Source organism: Poecilia mexicana, unplaced genomic scaffold, assembly GCF_051168715.1.
Source record: "Poecilia mexicana isolate PSO_F unplaced genomic scaffold, ASM5116871v1 scaffold_3, whole genome shotgun sequence".
NCBI classification, from domain to species: Eukaryota; Metazoa; Chordata; class Actinopteri; order Cyprinodontiformes; family Poeciliidae; genus Poecilia; species Poecilia mexicana.
This window is the reverse complement of record NW_028263372.1, coordinates 22699181-22714047: the sequence shown is the minus strand read 5'-3', so window position 1 is coordinate 22714047 and position 14867 is coordinate 22699181. Positions and strand designations below refer to the sequence as shown.

Here is a 14867-nt window from a genome sequence, read left to right as displayed (position 1 = left end):
TTCTAAATCCAGGCTGGCATTGAGTTTGGCTTAGGCAGTTCCAGGAAAAAGATGAACCATTTCTGGAACATGGCATCTGCTCTACTTCCCTTTAGACTTTCTTCTAGTGTTGCAACGAAGAAAAGACTACTACGCATAGGAGCTGATGACGATAGTAATGTTGAATCCTTATAACTCCTGTTTATGAGCAGGAATTGATAAGGGTTTCAAACATGCAGGGAGTCAGACTACTTGGACACACACAAAGGCCTAATCCTCTCAACCATACACAGGATTAGCCTGGTACCTACCTCTCATTGTGAGGGTGGCTGTGTTTGTGTTGCTCGTGATTCAGAGGTAAGGGTTGTGGTTAATGGCAGGTCTGGAGAGGCGCACACACACACACACACACACACACACACACACACACACACACACACACACACACACACACACACACACACACATGTTTGTGTTGCTATCTTTGTGGGGACTTTCCATTGACTTCCATTCATTTCTACAGCCTAAACCTTACCTTTACCCTTTTCCTAACCCTATCCATCACATACCTGACCCTAACCCTAACCAAAACTCAATTCATACCTTAGTCCTAACTCTGACCCCTGACCCAAAAACAGGGTTTCCCCTTGTGGGGACCAGGCTCCGGTCCCCAAAAGGAGCATTTGGTCCCCACAACGTAGTATATGTCAGGAAAATTGTCCCCACAAGGTATTACAAACAAACACGCGCGCACACACACACACACACACACACGCGCGCGCGCGTGCTATCAGTAACCCTTCAGTGTAATCACATAATCACAGCTCAAAGGCTGCAGATTGCAGATAAGACGCAGTTAGCTTATTCACATACACCCAAACAGCATGTATAGATAATTAAACTAGTCATGCAGTGTGTGTAATACTTCCACATTTTCATTTGAAAATATATTTGGGAAAGAAATGTCCATCAGCCAACTGTTCTTCCTTCTTGCCAGTCACCATTAATTTAACAACTCTATAGCAGTTTTTAGAACTGTTATAATTTGTTTGTTGTTTATAAAATTAATTTGTTTTACCATTCATGTGTTGATGTTTTCTTTTCTGGCACCTCATCAGGAGGACTTTTCCACTGGCCTCTTCTTTCATACACAGCTCTGCTGTGCATGCCTCACTACAAAGGCCTAACAGATAAAAAAAAAACGGCCTGTGTGTTGGGAGGAAAGTGTGTGCCTTGGCCACATCCTCACTCTGCTCAGGGCTACTCTGTCTGGGTTTGATAACGCTGCAGTGCAGACACACTGACAGGGCTGAGAGGAAGCAGGCACAGCACATGGGCTCTGCTGTGTGTCTCTGTTCTGTGTGTTTGATAGGAAATACTTTTTTTTATTTTTTGGGAGAGAAATTGTGTTTTATTTATGCATTTGACGTTTAAAATTTCCTGCCTGCAGGTCCATGCAAAACCACCACGAGCCAGGAAGCAGAGAACATCACCCCCACTTGGGCGCCCCTCCACCCCTCATCTCGCCCAAACCTCCACAGCCCCCACGTGAACACCACCCGCCACCTCCAACCACCCTGTGGAACCCCGCCTCTCTCATAGAAACTGCCTCAGAATCCAGACGGAGCCACGAGCCCTCAGGGATGGGCCACTTTGAGCTCAGTCGGGGCCCCCAGGGGCCCTCTAAATATGAAGACGGAACTCGAAGGAGAGACATGGCGGTGATTGAAAAATACCCACCTCACAGAACTCCTCTAGTGCTCTCTGAGCATGGAACCTTCCTTGCCGATCTGGAGAAATCCACCCAGTCCTTCCTCAGCCAGCAGAGGGCGTCCATGTCTTTGCCAAGTCAGTACGAAATGGAGGGAAGCTTAAAAATCCATGCTGGACTGAAGAACCTGCAGGGACATCCAGTGCACAGCAGGCATGGACAAAGTCTCGGAATGACAGCAGGAGCTGGGATCGGACCACTAACATCGCAGGGGCCGGGCCCAGACACGGCGCTGATCTATGATGAGTTCCTGCAGCAGCACCGAAAGCCTGTCAGTAAGCTGGACCTGGAGGAGAAGAGGAGAAGGGAGGCCAGAGAGAAAGGTATTCATGAAAGGAATACTTCCTGCTTGGAAGTAGAAGAGACTGGGATAAGATGAGCCATTTTTCATATTTAGGATCACTACATCAAGGCAGCCTTAGTTTGATCGCTAACTTATTTATATTGTGCATCCCTTCGAGCTATCAGAATGAATGTACAGATGTCCGTTTCGATAACATAGCATGTCCAATAAAGTTATCTCATGGAACAGCATAAACACACACACTCATCCTCCCATCAACTCAAGCCCACCAATCATGCATCTCCTCCTACCATAAATAAGTCTGTCTTTCCACTCCTGCGCATTTTATTTGTTATACACAATTCATCGGGTTCAATAACTTTTTTGTTCTTGTTGCAAATTACTGATAAGATAAAAACATTTTATTGGGCTTTGGAAGCAAACTTTAACATTTAGAAAGAAAGTGCTAGAACTGAATCCTTGTTCCAGAATTTATTCCACTGGCTCAACTTACCCCAAAGCCATTTCAACTTTTTCTGCCTACAGCTAAAATGCTACACTTTTATCTTTAGTTTATGACTTCATGTTGTAGTAAGACACATTTTAAAATATGGATTATGTTCTAAACACCGTTCATATGGAACATATGATACCCTAAATGTTTTTAATTTTTTTGGTAAAGTCTAACAACTTTACCAGTGTGGTTCTTAACTTCACAGACAACCATTTGGTCACATGATCTGTTTTTGTTTTTTGTTTTTTTACCGTTTCCTAGCAACAAGGGGTCTCTCTGCTTACCCTTTTGACTCAACTTGCCCCAGTCTCCCCTACGTCACATCTCATAGTCTGACATTTTTACAAGAGGCAGTAAAATATTGTGACACTGTTTCCATAGGTTACTACTATGAGCTGGATGACTCATATGATGAGAGTGATGAGGAGGAGGTGAGAGCCCATCTCAGGAGGGTAGCAGAGCAGCCCCCACTGAAACTAGATGACTCCACAGAGGTAAAATATGCTCTCTACTCTTTAACCTGGCAAACGACAACACAAGTGATCATAGTACAAAACTAAGCACGTTTTACTGATTTGCTTCCATGCAGAAATTAGAGTTTCTGACCATGTTCAGCCTGACCACCGTGAGCCGGCGTGATGAGCTCGTGCAGCAAAAGAGAAGGAAAAGGAGGAGAATGCTCAGGGAACGCAGCCCTTCACCTCCTGCTTCACAGTCCAAGCGCACGCCCCCACCCCCTCCGGCTCAGCTCAGCACGCGCTTCACTCCGGAGGAAATGGACCGAGCACCAGAACTGGAGGACAAGAAGCGATTTCTCACCATGTTCAAACTCTCTCATGTCACCGTGCAGGAGAGAAAAGGTCAGTCTGCGGAGGAGGGATACTTATACATCTCTTTTTAGTTACTTTATTATCAAAAATTTCTTCAACAAGTATAAAATAGAATAGCATGATTTTTTTTTTCCATTTGTCCTTCTAAAAATTGTTAGGCAAACATTTAAAAACAAAATAATGACAAAAACTAAATAAATTTGTGCAATTTATATAAAAAAAAAAGTCATCTTAAAATGGTCAAGGTAAACCCAGCCTGTTTTGTTTTCACTGTGCTTTAATATATTTTCTAAAATTGTTATTTTAGAGTTAAAAACACAAGAACGAAAAACTTGACTCAGGTCATTAGCCTGACCCAAAAAAATCTACACCAGTTTCTTTTGTTTCGTCTTGGGCGTCTCATTTCAGCAGAACGATGCCCATTTGGATCTTAAAAAGCAGAAGTCAGATGCAGTCTGTTCTGCAGCCTGCTGATGCTTCACTTCAGATGAGCTCTGTTGGGCTTATTTGCACTCCACTCCTATGAACATGCTGACTCAAGCCTCAAAGGAAATTATAAAAGGGTCAAAAAATGATGTCAACTACATATCCCTACATTATATGCAGCGTGTATTGAGCAGTGTGTGCACTATGACTAACTTTTGCTTTGCCCCAGTTAGATGGGAGGACTTGGCAAAAGCGGTTTGCGTACAAACGTTTGAAGAATTACAATTCTCTAAGCCCTTTATTTATCAGCTTTTCTTTATTTGTTCCTCAGCATTCAAATGAAGAATTATCGTCAAAACCTTGCATTTTTTTTAAACTATATCCAAGATGTCTTTAAAAGCTTAAATGGTTTTGTCAAAGACGGTGTACATGTCTGAACTGGGAGTCCAGGCTGAATCTGTAGATTCGCAGATTAGGCAGACTAACTATAGTGTATGAGTAACGGTAAATGAACATCACAGACATGAGTAATGTTAAACTGTTTTCTTGTAGACAATGAAAGAGTGGTGGAACTGCTTCAAGCCATTAAAGAAAAAAGTGTGACCTTGGACACAATCAGACATGCACCTCATCCACTGTGCAAGAGCCCTCCAGCACATGTTTCTGGTAAGATGCCTGTCACTGAATAATCACTCACTTTTTCATCACTTAAGTATTTAAAAGGCTTTTCCTAAACTTTTTTTCTTACATATTTGAATAGCTGTAAATTCATGTACAGTAGTTGTCTCTGAGTGCGGAGCCACAGGAGTGGTAATGTGGATCTTGACCTCATCATGATAACATTTGCTGAAACAATTGCAGATCCAGCATTTACTCAGCACTCCTCTGAATCTGAAGACCACCATAATGTCAGACAGCATAGTCCTCCGTCACATTGCCCAGCATCCCCCAGTGGTCATCCAAAACCCGTTGGGGATACCTTACGGCCAAAGGCCCCCCCCTCCCCAGCTGTCTATCCAGATAAGGCCCGGGGGCCCGGCGAGGGACCCGTCCCGAAGAGGAACTCCAGCTTGCTCAACAGCTTGCGGCCGCCACTCCCCCTGCAGGCTAAAGAGGGAGTTCACAGCGTCAATGGCCGCACAAAACCCTGGGACAGCTTCACCCCGGAGGAATTCGCCCAGCAGTTCCATGAATCTGTTCTTCAGTCCACTCAAAAAGCTCTGCAGAAACACAAAGGTAACAATCTTTGTGTGCAAAAGTAATTTTAATACACAATGTCAGTTCAGTAAAAGTCTGAGGCTTAATTACATGTGCAATGGTCACTTCAATCACTGAACACTTAATTGAGCTGGAAGATAAAATATGAACATCTATTTTGTGCAAGAAATCCAATATTTTTAGTACTAAATGTAAGCGATTAGTTGTGCTCTCACTTGCAGCTCAAAACAAAAAGATTTACATGTACAGAAAAGATGTGATGTTGTTTGATGTAAAATAAAAAGAGAAATATGTTTCTGTATAATTTGTTAGAAATACTGTTCAATTACTGCAACATGAGTTACCCTGTGGTAATAAAGAAAAAAATCTTAATGGAAATTACTCATTAGTTGTATTTTTGTCTCCTGTTTTTTTTTTTTTTTTTCTTCAGGAGTGGGAGCAAATGTGTCGGATTCATCTCACCTCCAGGAGTCCTTGGTCCACTATAACATTCCCGAGCTTCAGAGCGCCCCTAGCCGTCCGCCTCAGCCACTTTCCCAGCCTCACTCGAATGCACCACCATTTCCCCTGCCCCTTTCCCACTCCCTCTCCCACCCTCAGCCCAATGGACAGCACTTTCCATTGCCCCTCCACAAGGAGGCAGCAGTGATGAGGGAGGACCTGTCTGGTCCAGATGACTCAGAAGAGGAAGATGATGAGGAGGAAGAGGAGGCTCCGGTTCCCAAGTGGCAGGGAATCGAATCTATATTTGAAGCATATCAGGAATATGTTGAAGGTAAGCAGCTCCATAACATATACAGTGATGATACTGGTGACATAAAATCGCACAACTCTTCTTAAAGTGTGCAGATGAACATTTTTCGACTTTTAAAATCAGTCAATTAAATGCCTTTGGTATCGCTAATTAGAGTACATTGTGGTATTTTGTCAGAGACCAGATATAAACTGGTTAAAAGTTATAAATTTAGAGTTCAGCTTACTGTTAATATATCAAAAATTCAAGAAATTAAATAAAAATATATGTTCTGTCAACATATGTTGTTGTAGCATTCCTCTGCCACTAGAGGGAGGTATTTGCTCTTCAGGTGTGTGTAGCTGACACATTCTTATAGGTGGTTTCCTGTCACCTTGAAATAGGAAGACTTGCACCTACAGCTGAACATGGCAAACTTTTCACTGCCCTTAACTTCTAACTGTAACGCCGTTATCTGTTTCTTTCTCCACCTCCTGCTTTATCTGACAGAGCAAACTTTGGAGAGACAAGTATTACAGAGCCAGTGTCGAAGACTAGAAGCTCAGAACTACAACCTCAGTCTGACTGCTGAGCAGCTGTCTCACACCATGGGGGTAAGACACACACACTCACACACATGCAGAACATTATGATAATACCCGGGGTCTACTGCATACCCCTACTATATTAGCTCAAGTAAACTAATATAGTACAAAATATTAGTTTAGATGTCAGAAAGTACAGAATGGGGGTAAAGATTGGTTATGAAGGGTTACTGACCCAGAGTCATAAGGATGTGAAATTTTTTTTTTTTTTACATAAACCTATAGAGCTGCTTGAAAAAAAAACCAATCATTTATTCAGTAATGTCTTATAGACATGAATGAGTGACTCAGTTGTTCCTTATCTACATCCTTTGTAACACTTGACTCCTCCTCTGTCGCTCAGGAGCTGATGTCGCAGAGACAGAAGCTGGCAGTGGAGCGGGAGAAGCTACAAGCAGAGCTGGAGCACTTCAGGAAGTGTCTGACACTCCCGCAGACACACTGGCCGAGAGGCAGCCATTACAAAGGATACCCTCCAAGGTGACCCCGACATGCCAACCTGAAGACCCCCCGCTCCCGGCCACCTCCCCTTCAGACTTAGAGTTTATTTTTTCACGGCCTCGTCCTCGTGGCTTTCGTGGAGGGGAATGTGGCTGGCTAGATAGGATTAGTGAATTAAACGGCTTGAGCGAATGAATAAACAGGTGAATGCACAAGAGACAGGACCATTCATTGAAGAACAGTTAGTCTTTGGACTGTTGCTTGCCAGGGACTGCTCCAAAAGCCACTGATGCGTGCCAATGTAGCCAACCCAGAGATCAGAGAGGCAGGAGAACCTGAAGATCAACACACAGTTACAAGCAAATGCCTGCTAGTCACATTCTTTAGCTCCTGCTGCTCTGCTGTTTAGTTCCTGCATCCCTCACCACCACAGCCACACAGACAATCCTGCCAATGAAGGAGCAGCTTGCCCCCCTTTGCCCCTCGAGGGGTTTCATCACAAGACTTGAAAGCTCCAAATCTCCAAACGAAGGCTTCCGGCCAGTTGGGACAGATTTTTACCACAGCGGCCACATGAGCTTTTGAACTGGAAATGCACTTAAGAATAAAAGCTGAAGAACTACCTGTTGGTACTGTGTTACAACAAAGAACTATTCAAATTAGGGAAAACCTTAGAAAATGTACATTTTTTTGAAAAGAATTACGGAAATGTTTTATTTCAAAATAGAAAGTTTGAAAATAAGAATTTTAAAGGGTGCTTCAGCCTTGTATTGTACATAATATGAAGACTTAAATGAATTTTGTATGGTTTTATTACTTTAATCATTGTTCTTTTAAAAGAAAAGCCTGCCATTTTTATATGTTTATGCTTTTTTTGGGGGGGAGGGAGGGGGTTAAAAAAAAGCCTTGCTTTTAGTGTTTGTTTTGTTTTGTTGTTTTTTCTTTTCTTTTTCTTTTTTGCTGCTGCTGGCCAGAAAAAGCTCACTCTGAGATGTTTCACAGATGGAGTGAAAGCAGGACGCGCTCCTGTGTTCTTCCTGTCCGGACTCAGAGCAGCTGAGACCCAGCCACAGCCCCACCTCATCTGGCCTCTGAGCTCAGCAAAGCTGGCTCAGGGACCCAGAGACACGCCGCCCCCATGCTGCACAGCAACATGCCCGTGTTTCCCCCTCCTCCTCTGCTATGCTTCACTGCTGCTGGCATGACTAGTTAATCATATCTTCACCCATAAATCAGACTTAACAATGATGTACAGGTGCATCTCAACACTTTAAAAATATCCTGGAGAATTTAATTTAATTCAGTTATTCAATTCACAAAGGCAAAGTCATATTTTAGAGATTATTACATGTAGAGTGATCTATTTCAAGGAAATATTTTTGGTTAATGTTGATTATGGCTTCCAGCTAATTAAAAAAAAACTTTAAAAACAGACATTAAAAAAAACTTTTATTCTACAGTACAGCATCTGCACTCGAAACTTGGTCAGGGCTCCTTTTGCGTGAATCACTGTGTCTGGGCAGCGTGACATGGAGTCTCTGGTTCTGATGAGGTGTTCAGGTTTGCTTTGATAGGCGCCGTCAGCTGGTGTGAATTGTTGAGTCTCCCATCTTCCTCTTGACAATACTTCAAATATTCCCTGTCGGATGAAAGTTCATTCTAGTTTGCTGCTCAATGAATCACAGTAGTAGTCCTTAGTTAGATAAAGGTACTTTACTCAGTGTAGGTAGTCCTGCTGGAAGATGAAATCAGCATCTCGATAACGCTAAACATAAAGTGCTCTAAAATGTTATGGTAGATGCTGACATGGAAAAAAAAACAAAGACCAACACGGGCAGATGCCATAGCACCCCAAATCATCACTGGGGTGCCATTACTATTCTTGCTAGCTTTTTAAATGAATTACAGAAAAAAACTCTTCAGTGGTGGTCTAATTTTTTTGAGATGCACCTTTACAGTTTATATTTAAAGAGTCTCATAAGCAGCCAGCAGATGAAACTGCTTCTTAATACTTTAAATATTGACTCATTTAGTTTTTAAGACCGCTTTGAAGCCACTTCAATAATTACACCTTACAAAATTAAGCCCTTATCAAACAGCCATTAAAGGACACGGTGCCAAAAAAAAAATACATTTGAAGGATTTTACCATCTTGACTTTGATTAAAGTTGTAATTGGAGAGCCAAACTTTCCATCAAGAATCTTCCATTTCTCTTGACCATTTTTTTTTTTTTTTTGAAGGATCCCAATGCTGCCCAACGCTGTCATCATGTTCTAAATATCAGCCACAAAATCACACATGTAATTAAGCTGGACCTGATTACAAAGGTTTTTTGTTTTTTCTTTTTACATTGCATATATGTTTACAACCTCTCCTCTGCCCTGAAATCTGACCAGTAGTTCACCGACTACTTTCACCATCAGAATCATTCAGCCTGAGTTTCAGGGCTGAATGTGCCATCTGAAACCCTGGAGGCCATCACTGACATGACTGTCGTTTTTAAGGTGTTGATGTAAAAACATATGAAGCCTTTCAAAAAAAAAAAAGGAGAAATAATTTTAGATGTACTAAAAGGGGATTTTTGACTAAGACTGAAGCACAATTATGCCACACGAACCCTATATCACTTCCAAGTGCCTCAGTAATTTGGGAGCATGTGAATGAGTTGCAGTCCACACGTTGGAACATTAGCAATCAGGGACTTCACATCCAAGTGTCTGCAGTACGTCACACCTTCAAAATAAGTCTTAGAGATCACATTAAATAAATTTATCCGATCTCAAATGACTTCATTCAAAACTGATTGTTTTTTTTTTTTTGTAATGAGCAAGGCCTAAACTAGATGAGAATTTTAAAGTGCAGTCTATTACTTTTCCACAGCAGCAAAGAGCCGCCCGTGCAGCCTATCAGCAAATGAGGACGCATGCAAGCTGAGGTAAGCTGCCAATTACCTGGGGAGGAAGGTGCAGTAAGATGAGGCTTACTCAGCCTCCCTGGGTCTCCATCTCCAACCCACGCACACCCATGCAATAGCCCTGTTACTCAGTGGAGGATGTCTAGATGCTGTGAAATCCAGTTTTTTTTTTCTTTTTTTTTTATTATTATTAACGTACTTGTTTAAATTCATCGTAATGTAATATATTCTTTGTTGAATGTAGTAATTAGGTATTTATGAATATATGGCTGTGATTTCTGACAAAAAAGAAAATAAAATACTTCAAAAATGTCAAACATTAAAATGCGTCATTGTTTGTCTTGGGTGGGAATTCCCCGAGGAACGGAAAACTGAACGGATTCCCAGATCCGAGTATGGAAACTTTTATGCTTACGAAACTCTGGTAAGAGATTTCTCTTACAGCTTTTAAATTATTTGCCCCACCTTAAAATAATTTAAATGTCATGCAAAGCCTGAGGAAAAGTATATGAAAAAGCAATTTTCAAATGAGTTCATTGATGAGGGAAAGCTACATGGTCATGGTCTTCATAGTCATATCTATTATGGCAAGTCGGCCCAGTCATGAAGCAGGAAAACCGACCCGGACCATCGTTCTACCACCACCATGTTTGACTGATACGGTATGGCTGAAACGCTGTTAGTTCCTTGCCAGATGTCCCGTGGCCCACATCTTCCACAGAGCTCCACTTTTGTCTGAACAGACCACAGAATATTTTCCCCAAAGTCACAGGAATCAAGATTGTCCGCAGAGGCTTTGACCTTAGGTCTTTCCCATGGATGCCGGTCTCTTTGATAATGTTAAATCATGACCAGAGGCCATCACTGGTTCACAGGAATCCTGATGGCGTGTTAAATTTTGCATTAATAACATTGATTTTCCTTAGATCACAGCATGATGCGTTTCTTTTTCAGATCTTTTAGCCTACTTTCAGTTGTCAGACTTGTTCTGTTTAAGTGATTCATTCTACAGGTCTGACAAACTGAAGCACTTTCACACTACTGTAGATGTTACATCAGTTACTGAGGAAGTGAACTGCTAAAGCACTCAAACAGCACAGAAAACTACTCAACTTACACACAAGCGCATTTATTTTGTAACATGGTTAAAAAAAAACGTACATTCAGAAAACATAGCATGTGAATTTCCACTATTAATCACAGTCAATCCATATGAAACGCATGCTTTCCATAAATTCAAATCTTCTTCACAAGTGAAGTGCGATTCCTTAAAATGAAACGAAAGAGTTCAGAGGTTGAAGTCCAGTCTTCTAAAAATTCTGAAAACATCCAAAAGGCCTTGGTATTTTGGATCAGTAGTCTCCAAACTGGCCCTTAGTGGCACCAGGCTGCAGGTTGGAGCGCAGCTTGTACATGCAGTTGAGAGAACCGAGGAGGAACTCTCTTATGGTGTTGATCTCCATCAGAGTTAGGTTGTCCAGCTGCACAGCAAAGAACAGGATGAAGACACTGATGTAGCACTGTGACACTTGCCAGTCAATATCCTAATCTAACACAGGTATTTACCATTTGTAAATGTGCAACAGTCACATTTTCTAAGAGAAAATGGTTGTTTACAAAAATATTACATGGTTTTGTCAGAAGTTGTACTACAATTTAACTGAGGGGCAGGTTTTTATTCTTTACACAATGTTCAGTTTGTACACCTACATTCCTCCCTCAGTCGGCCAACAGACAATGATAGTTGTTTAAAAAAAATATATACATAAAACGTTTATTGACTTTTTATGTTACACTGGGCCACCTTAAAGTGGCCATTTCTCTCAAGAGTCTGTAGCAAAATCAAAGCAAAACAGGAACCAGCCGAGACACAGGCTAAAGGGATAAAAGGATAATCCGAAATATTCTGCAAGACACTGTGACTATGACTGGTAATCCTGTTAAGTTGGGAAAACAGGTGCTGCGAGCTTAAGTTTGCCTAATGAATGTGGATCACCTGAAGATGAACCTCATCACACTTTTCTGCACTCTCCTAGTCGTTTCATGTCGGGTGACGCTTTAGTTTGTGCTCAGTTCTACACGTGCGTCCGTTCTGCTTGTCGACGAATCCAACAGCGTTGTGGTTTATTCCCACGTTACCTGAGCGTGAGCCTCCTGCTGCCTGATGAAGCTGTCGGCAGACAGACGCAGTTTAGCCACCCGGGTGTCCCAGATGTCTTTGACCAGAGTCCGGATCTCATCGGCTTTAGGGATGTTGTCAGACGCGCTAAAGAAAGACAAAAACCAGCAACGGGAAAGGTCTGGCATCGCCTCGACGAAGAGCAACGCGCGATGCAATGCGGCGTGTTTGTGTGTGTTACTCACTGGTTCAGTAACAGTTTGGTTAGCTCCATGTAATATGGGCTGGGTGCAGGAGTAAAGGCGTCTTCTTTTCTCTCAAGCTCCCGCATCTCCTCTAGTTTCTCTGCATGATGGGAGAAGGTGTTTAGAAGGAAGGAAATCTGCCCTGTTTCACCGCAAAAATGTTTGTTATCCCTTTTTTTCATGCTAATACTGATTTTTCCGCCTTTGTCTTTTCTATGGATCCCCCTTTGCCTTGTGTTTCTGCTTCTCTGCATGTTCTGATTTTAAAAATAGGAAAAAAAAAAAAGTTTCAATAAAAATATTGCAAGCCAGGAAAACCAAAAATAATCCAAATTTGAAAAGATACAGTTTTGTAGTCTATTTTTGTTGTACTTCATAGTCTAATGGAGATTAAAGAAGCTCTGCATTGTGCAGCTGCACCAGTGAAATAATGAAAAGAAACATTGTTCAATACGCAGAGACAAAAACTTTAATTATTTAAGAAAATCCTCCTTTTAGTTTCACAACCCAAGCTATTATAAATAGGATGTACACTTTATAGAAAATCTACACATTTTTCAGTGAATTAAGAACTGTGAAGGCATTTATTTCGAAATCAATACTGCTAGATTTAAAAAAGTTACACCAACAATTTGTTTATAACTAAAACAATAAGCAAATAGCAATATAAAATATTATCTGCTTAAACAAACATACAAAATGCTACAAACACCACAGTATTTTTTATGAAAAGAATATATTTTAGCATTTAATAATGTTAAACATCTTTTTACAGCTTGGCATGATCTTCAGATTGGTAAGAACTGAGATGAATGTTTGTGGTTCGGATCAAATATATTTCTGTAAAAAAAAAAATGGAAGTCAAAGTCTTGTCAATTGAGTCAATTGACAAAACTTTAAAAAAAAAAAAATTGCTTGTCATTTTGCTTCTTGTCCAGTCTGAGTTGGAGCCATGCTGTACAAAAGAATTAGCGAAAATGCCAGAGTTTAGATATGCAAGGCTGGTTTAAAAGATTTGCAGTTATTGCAGTGAAGGTGGGCAAACAAAGTATAAACTCAAGGGCGCTGAAGATTAATGCACGCCACACTTTTCAGGTTTATGTTTGCAATACGTTTTTTAAAAAAAAAAAACAAAAACAAAAACATGTTTACTTCACAAGTTATGTGTATTCTTTTGGAAAACCTACCGACATCCATCCACTCAGGGGGAAGAATCCTACATTTCTGTCTCTGCTTTAGGTTTAGGGCCAGCCACACGGGGACATCAGCAGAAAGTCCCGGGTTGAAGGGTCCCAAATCGCCCTGAAGACAGAAATGAACGGAAGTTTTCAGGTAAACATCAGAATCAAAACGCAATTTATTGCAACATGTTTTCGCACAATGGAATTTGTCTTGGCGTCTGGCGCAGACATAAAAATGCGCGACATGTAAACAAGTATGAAGTGAAACTAATGTTTTGACGCATCCAAAGATGGAGGTTAAAAATATAATAAACAGTCTACACACATCTGACGCAGTTCTCCTCACGTACTTACCCCGATTAAATAGATCTTGTCCAGGCTGAAATTTGGTATTATTTTCACAAACTCTTTCTCAGCAAGAAATTCAACCTCTGAAGGATCCATAGCAAATCGTTACTGTGTTTTCCGTGACTTTTTCATACCAACAACTCTGACTAGGGTTCCCGCGCTAGTGAGCTGTGAAAAGCCTGCACAGGAAACGAGGAGCGGACAACTGCGTCATCACCCGGAAGTACGACACACAAGATGAAGGATGTTTATCGTCGTGCTCTGAAACATATTTTAAACATTTTAGTTATTTGTTGTCATGTTTCCTTTGGACAGCTGGATCGGAGTGATTAGAAAAATAAAAATAAATGAATGAATGAATGACCGGTGTTACACCGGCGCCGTGTGATGGTAGCCACAGCTAATAGTCGCTAGATGGCGATGTTTTCAATCTTCCTTCATACTAATTTTATTGGGCCTGAGAGCGATACGTTTTATTCAAGAGCATGTCGTTTCCAAATAAATATATGTATATATACATATTTTTTACAGCTTTTTTATGTATAAAAATTAAAATGAATTCTTACAGCAGGATCTGTAACACTAAACAAAAAGTTCTAGAATATGCTGGCATATTAGAGTAGCTCTGATGTGTTGTTTCTGTAGACTTGAGGCAGTGAACAACAAAAAACACGCCATTCTGTCTAACTACGGAAGCTGTGCAGTTTGAAAGATTTTTGCTTGTACTTTTATGCATCATAGTTTTGATGCATAACTATGACAATGTCTTGTTTTTACAACTAGGAGAATCTCATGAGGATTAAATAATTCAAGTGTAACCCCAAATCAAATGAGTTGAAAAAGAGGCTTCATCGATTCACACCAGACTTCTTCAGGTTCATTGCAAGACTGACTGCTCCTGGAGATGCTTCCTGCACACATCATAACCAACCATGAGTCCTTGAAAATTCTTGGGACAGATTTTTTTAAAAATACTTCAAAAAGTATTTTTAAATTTAATGTGTTATATTTCAGGTCACTGATTTCTTCTGATTATGTATTAGGTCGTGTATTATAGCAAAAATACTAATTTGCTGTAAGTACAACTTAAAATAAAATTAATTTCCAGAAACAAAACTTAATAAAAGAAGTAATTGTGCAGAATTATGGGATTAAAAGATACGGACTCAACACAAGTTCCAGGCTCTTGTATAACAAAAAACCTTTCACACAGCATTGCTTATCTGATGCGCACCGGTAGTCGTCTTAAAAATGACCAA

The 14867-nt window shown here is 40.8% G+C and overlaps 2 protein-coding genes across 5 annotated transcripts in view; one reads left to right on the top strand and one right to left on the bottom strand.

Annotated features, from left to right (window-relative positions):
- Positions 1–10040, top strand: part of gse1b (Gse1 coiled-coil protein b) — a 129915-nt gene extending 119875 nt beyond the window's left edge. For all 4 annotated transcript variants that reach the window (XM_088004339.1, XM_088004336.1, XM_088004337.1 and 1 more), the window contains exons 9-16: positions 1430–2073; positions 2929–3041; positions 3137–3407; positions 4356–4469; positions 4665–5039; positions 5452–5796; positions 6265–6368; positions 6703–10040. In XM_088004339.1, the coding sequence (XP_087860465.1) occupies positions 1430–2073; positions 2929–3041; positions 3137–3407; positions 4356–4469; positions 4665–5039; positions 5452–5796; positions 6265–6368; positions 6703–6843 (2107 nt within the window). In that variant the 3' untranslated portion in view covers positions 6844–10040. The remainder of the gene's footprint in view (positions 1–1429; positions 2074–2928; positions 3042–3136; positions 3408–4355; positions 4470–4664; positions 5040–5451; positions 5797–6264; positions 6369–6702) is intronic.
- Positions 10041–10823: 783 nt separating this feature from the next.
- Positions 10824–13809, bottom strand: gins2 (GINS complex subunit 2). The gene is made up of 5 exons (XM_014991461.2): positions 13615–13809; positions 13267–13381; positions 12080–12179; positions 11855–11981; positions 10824–11196 (listed from the first exon to the last, which is right to left on the bottom strand). The coding sequence occupies exons 1-5, from the start codon at positions 13702–13704 to the stop codon at positions 11068–11070; spliced, it is 561 nt and encodes a 186-aa protein (XP_014846947.1). The 5' UTR covers positions 13705–13809; the 3' UTR covers positions 10824–11067.
- Between the last annotated feature and the right edge of the window lie 1058 nt (positions 13810–14867).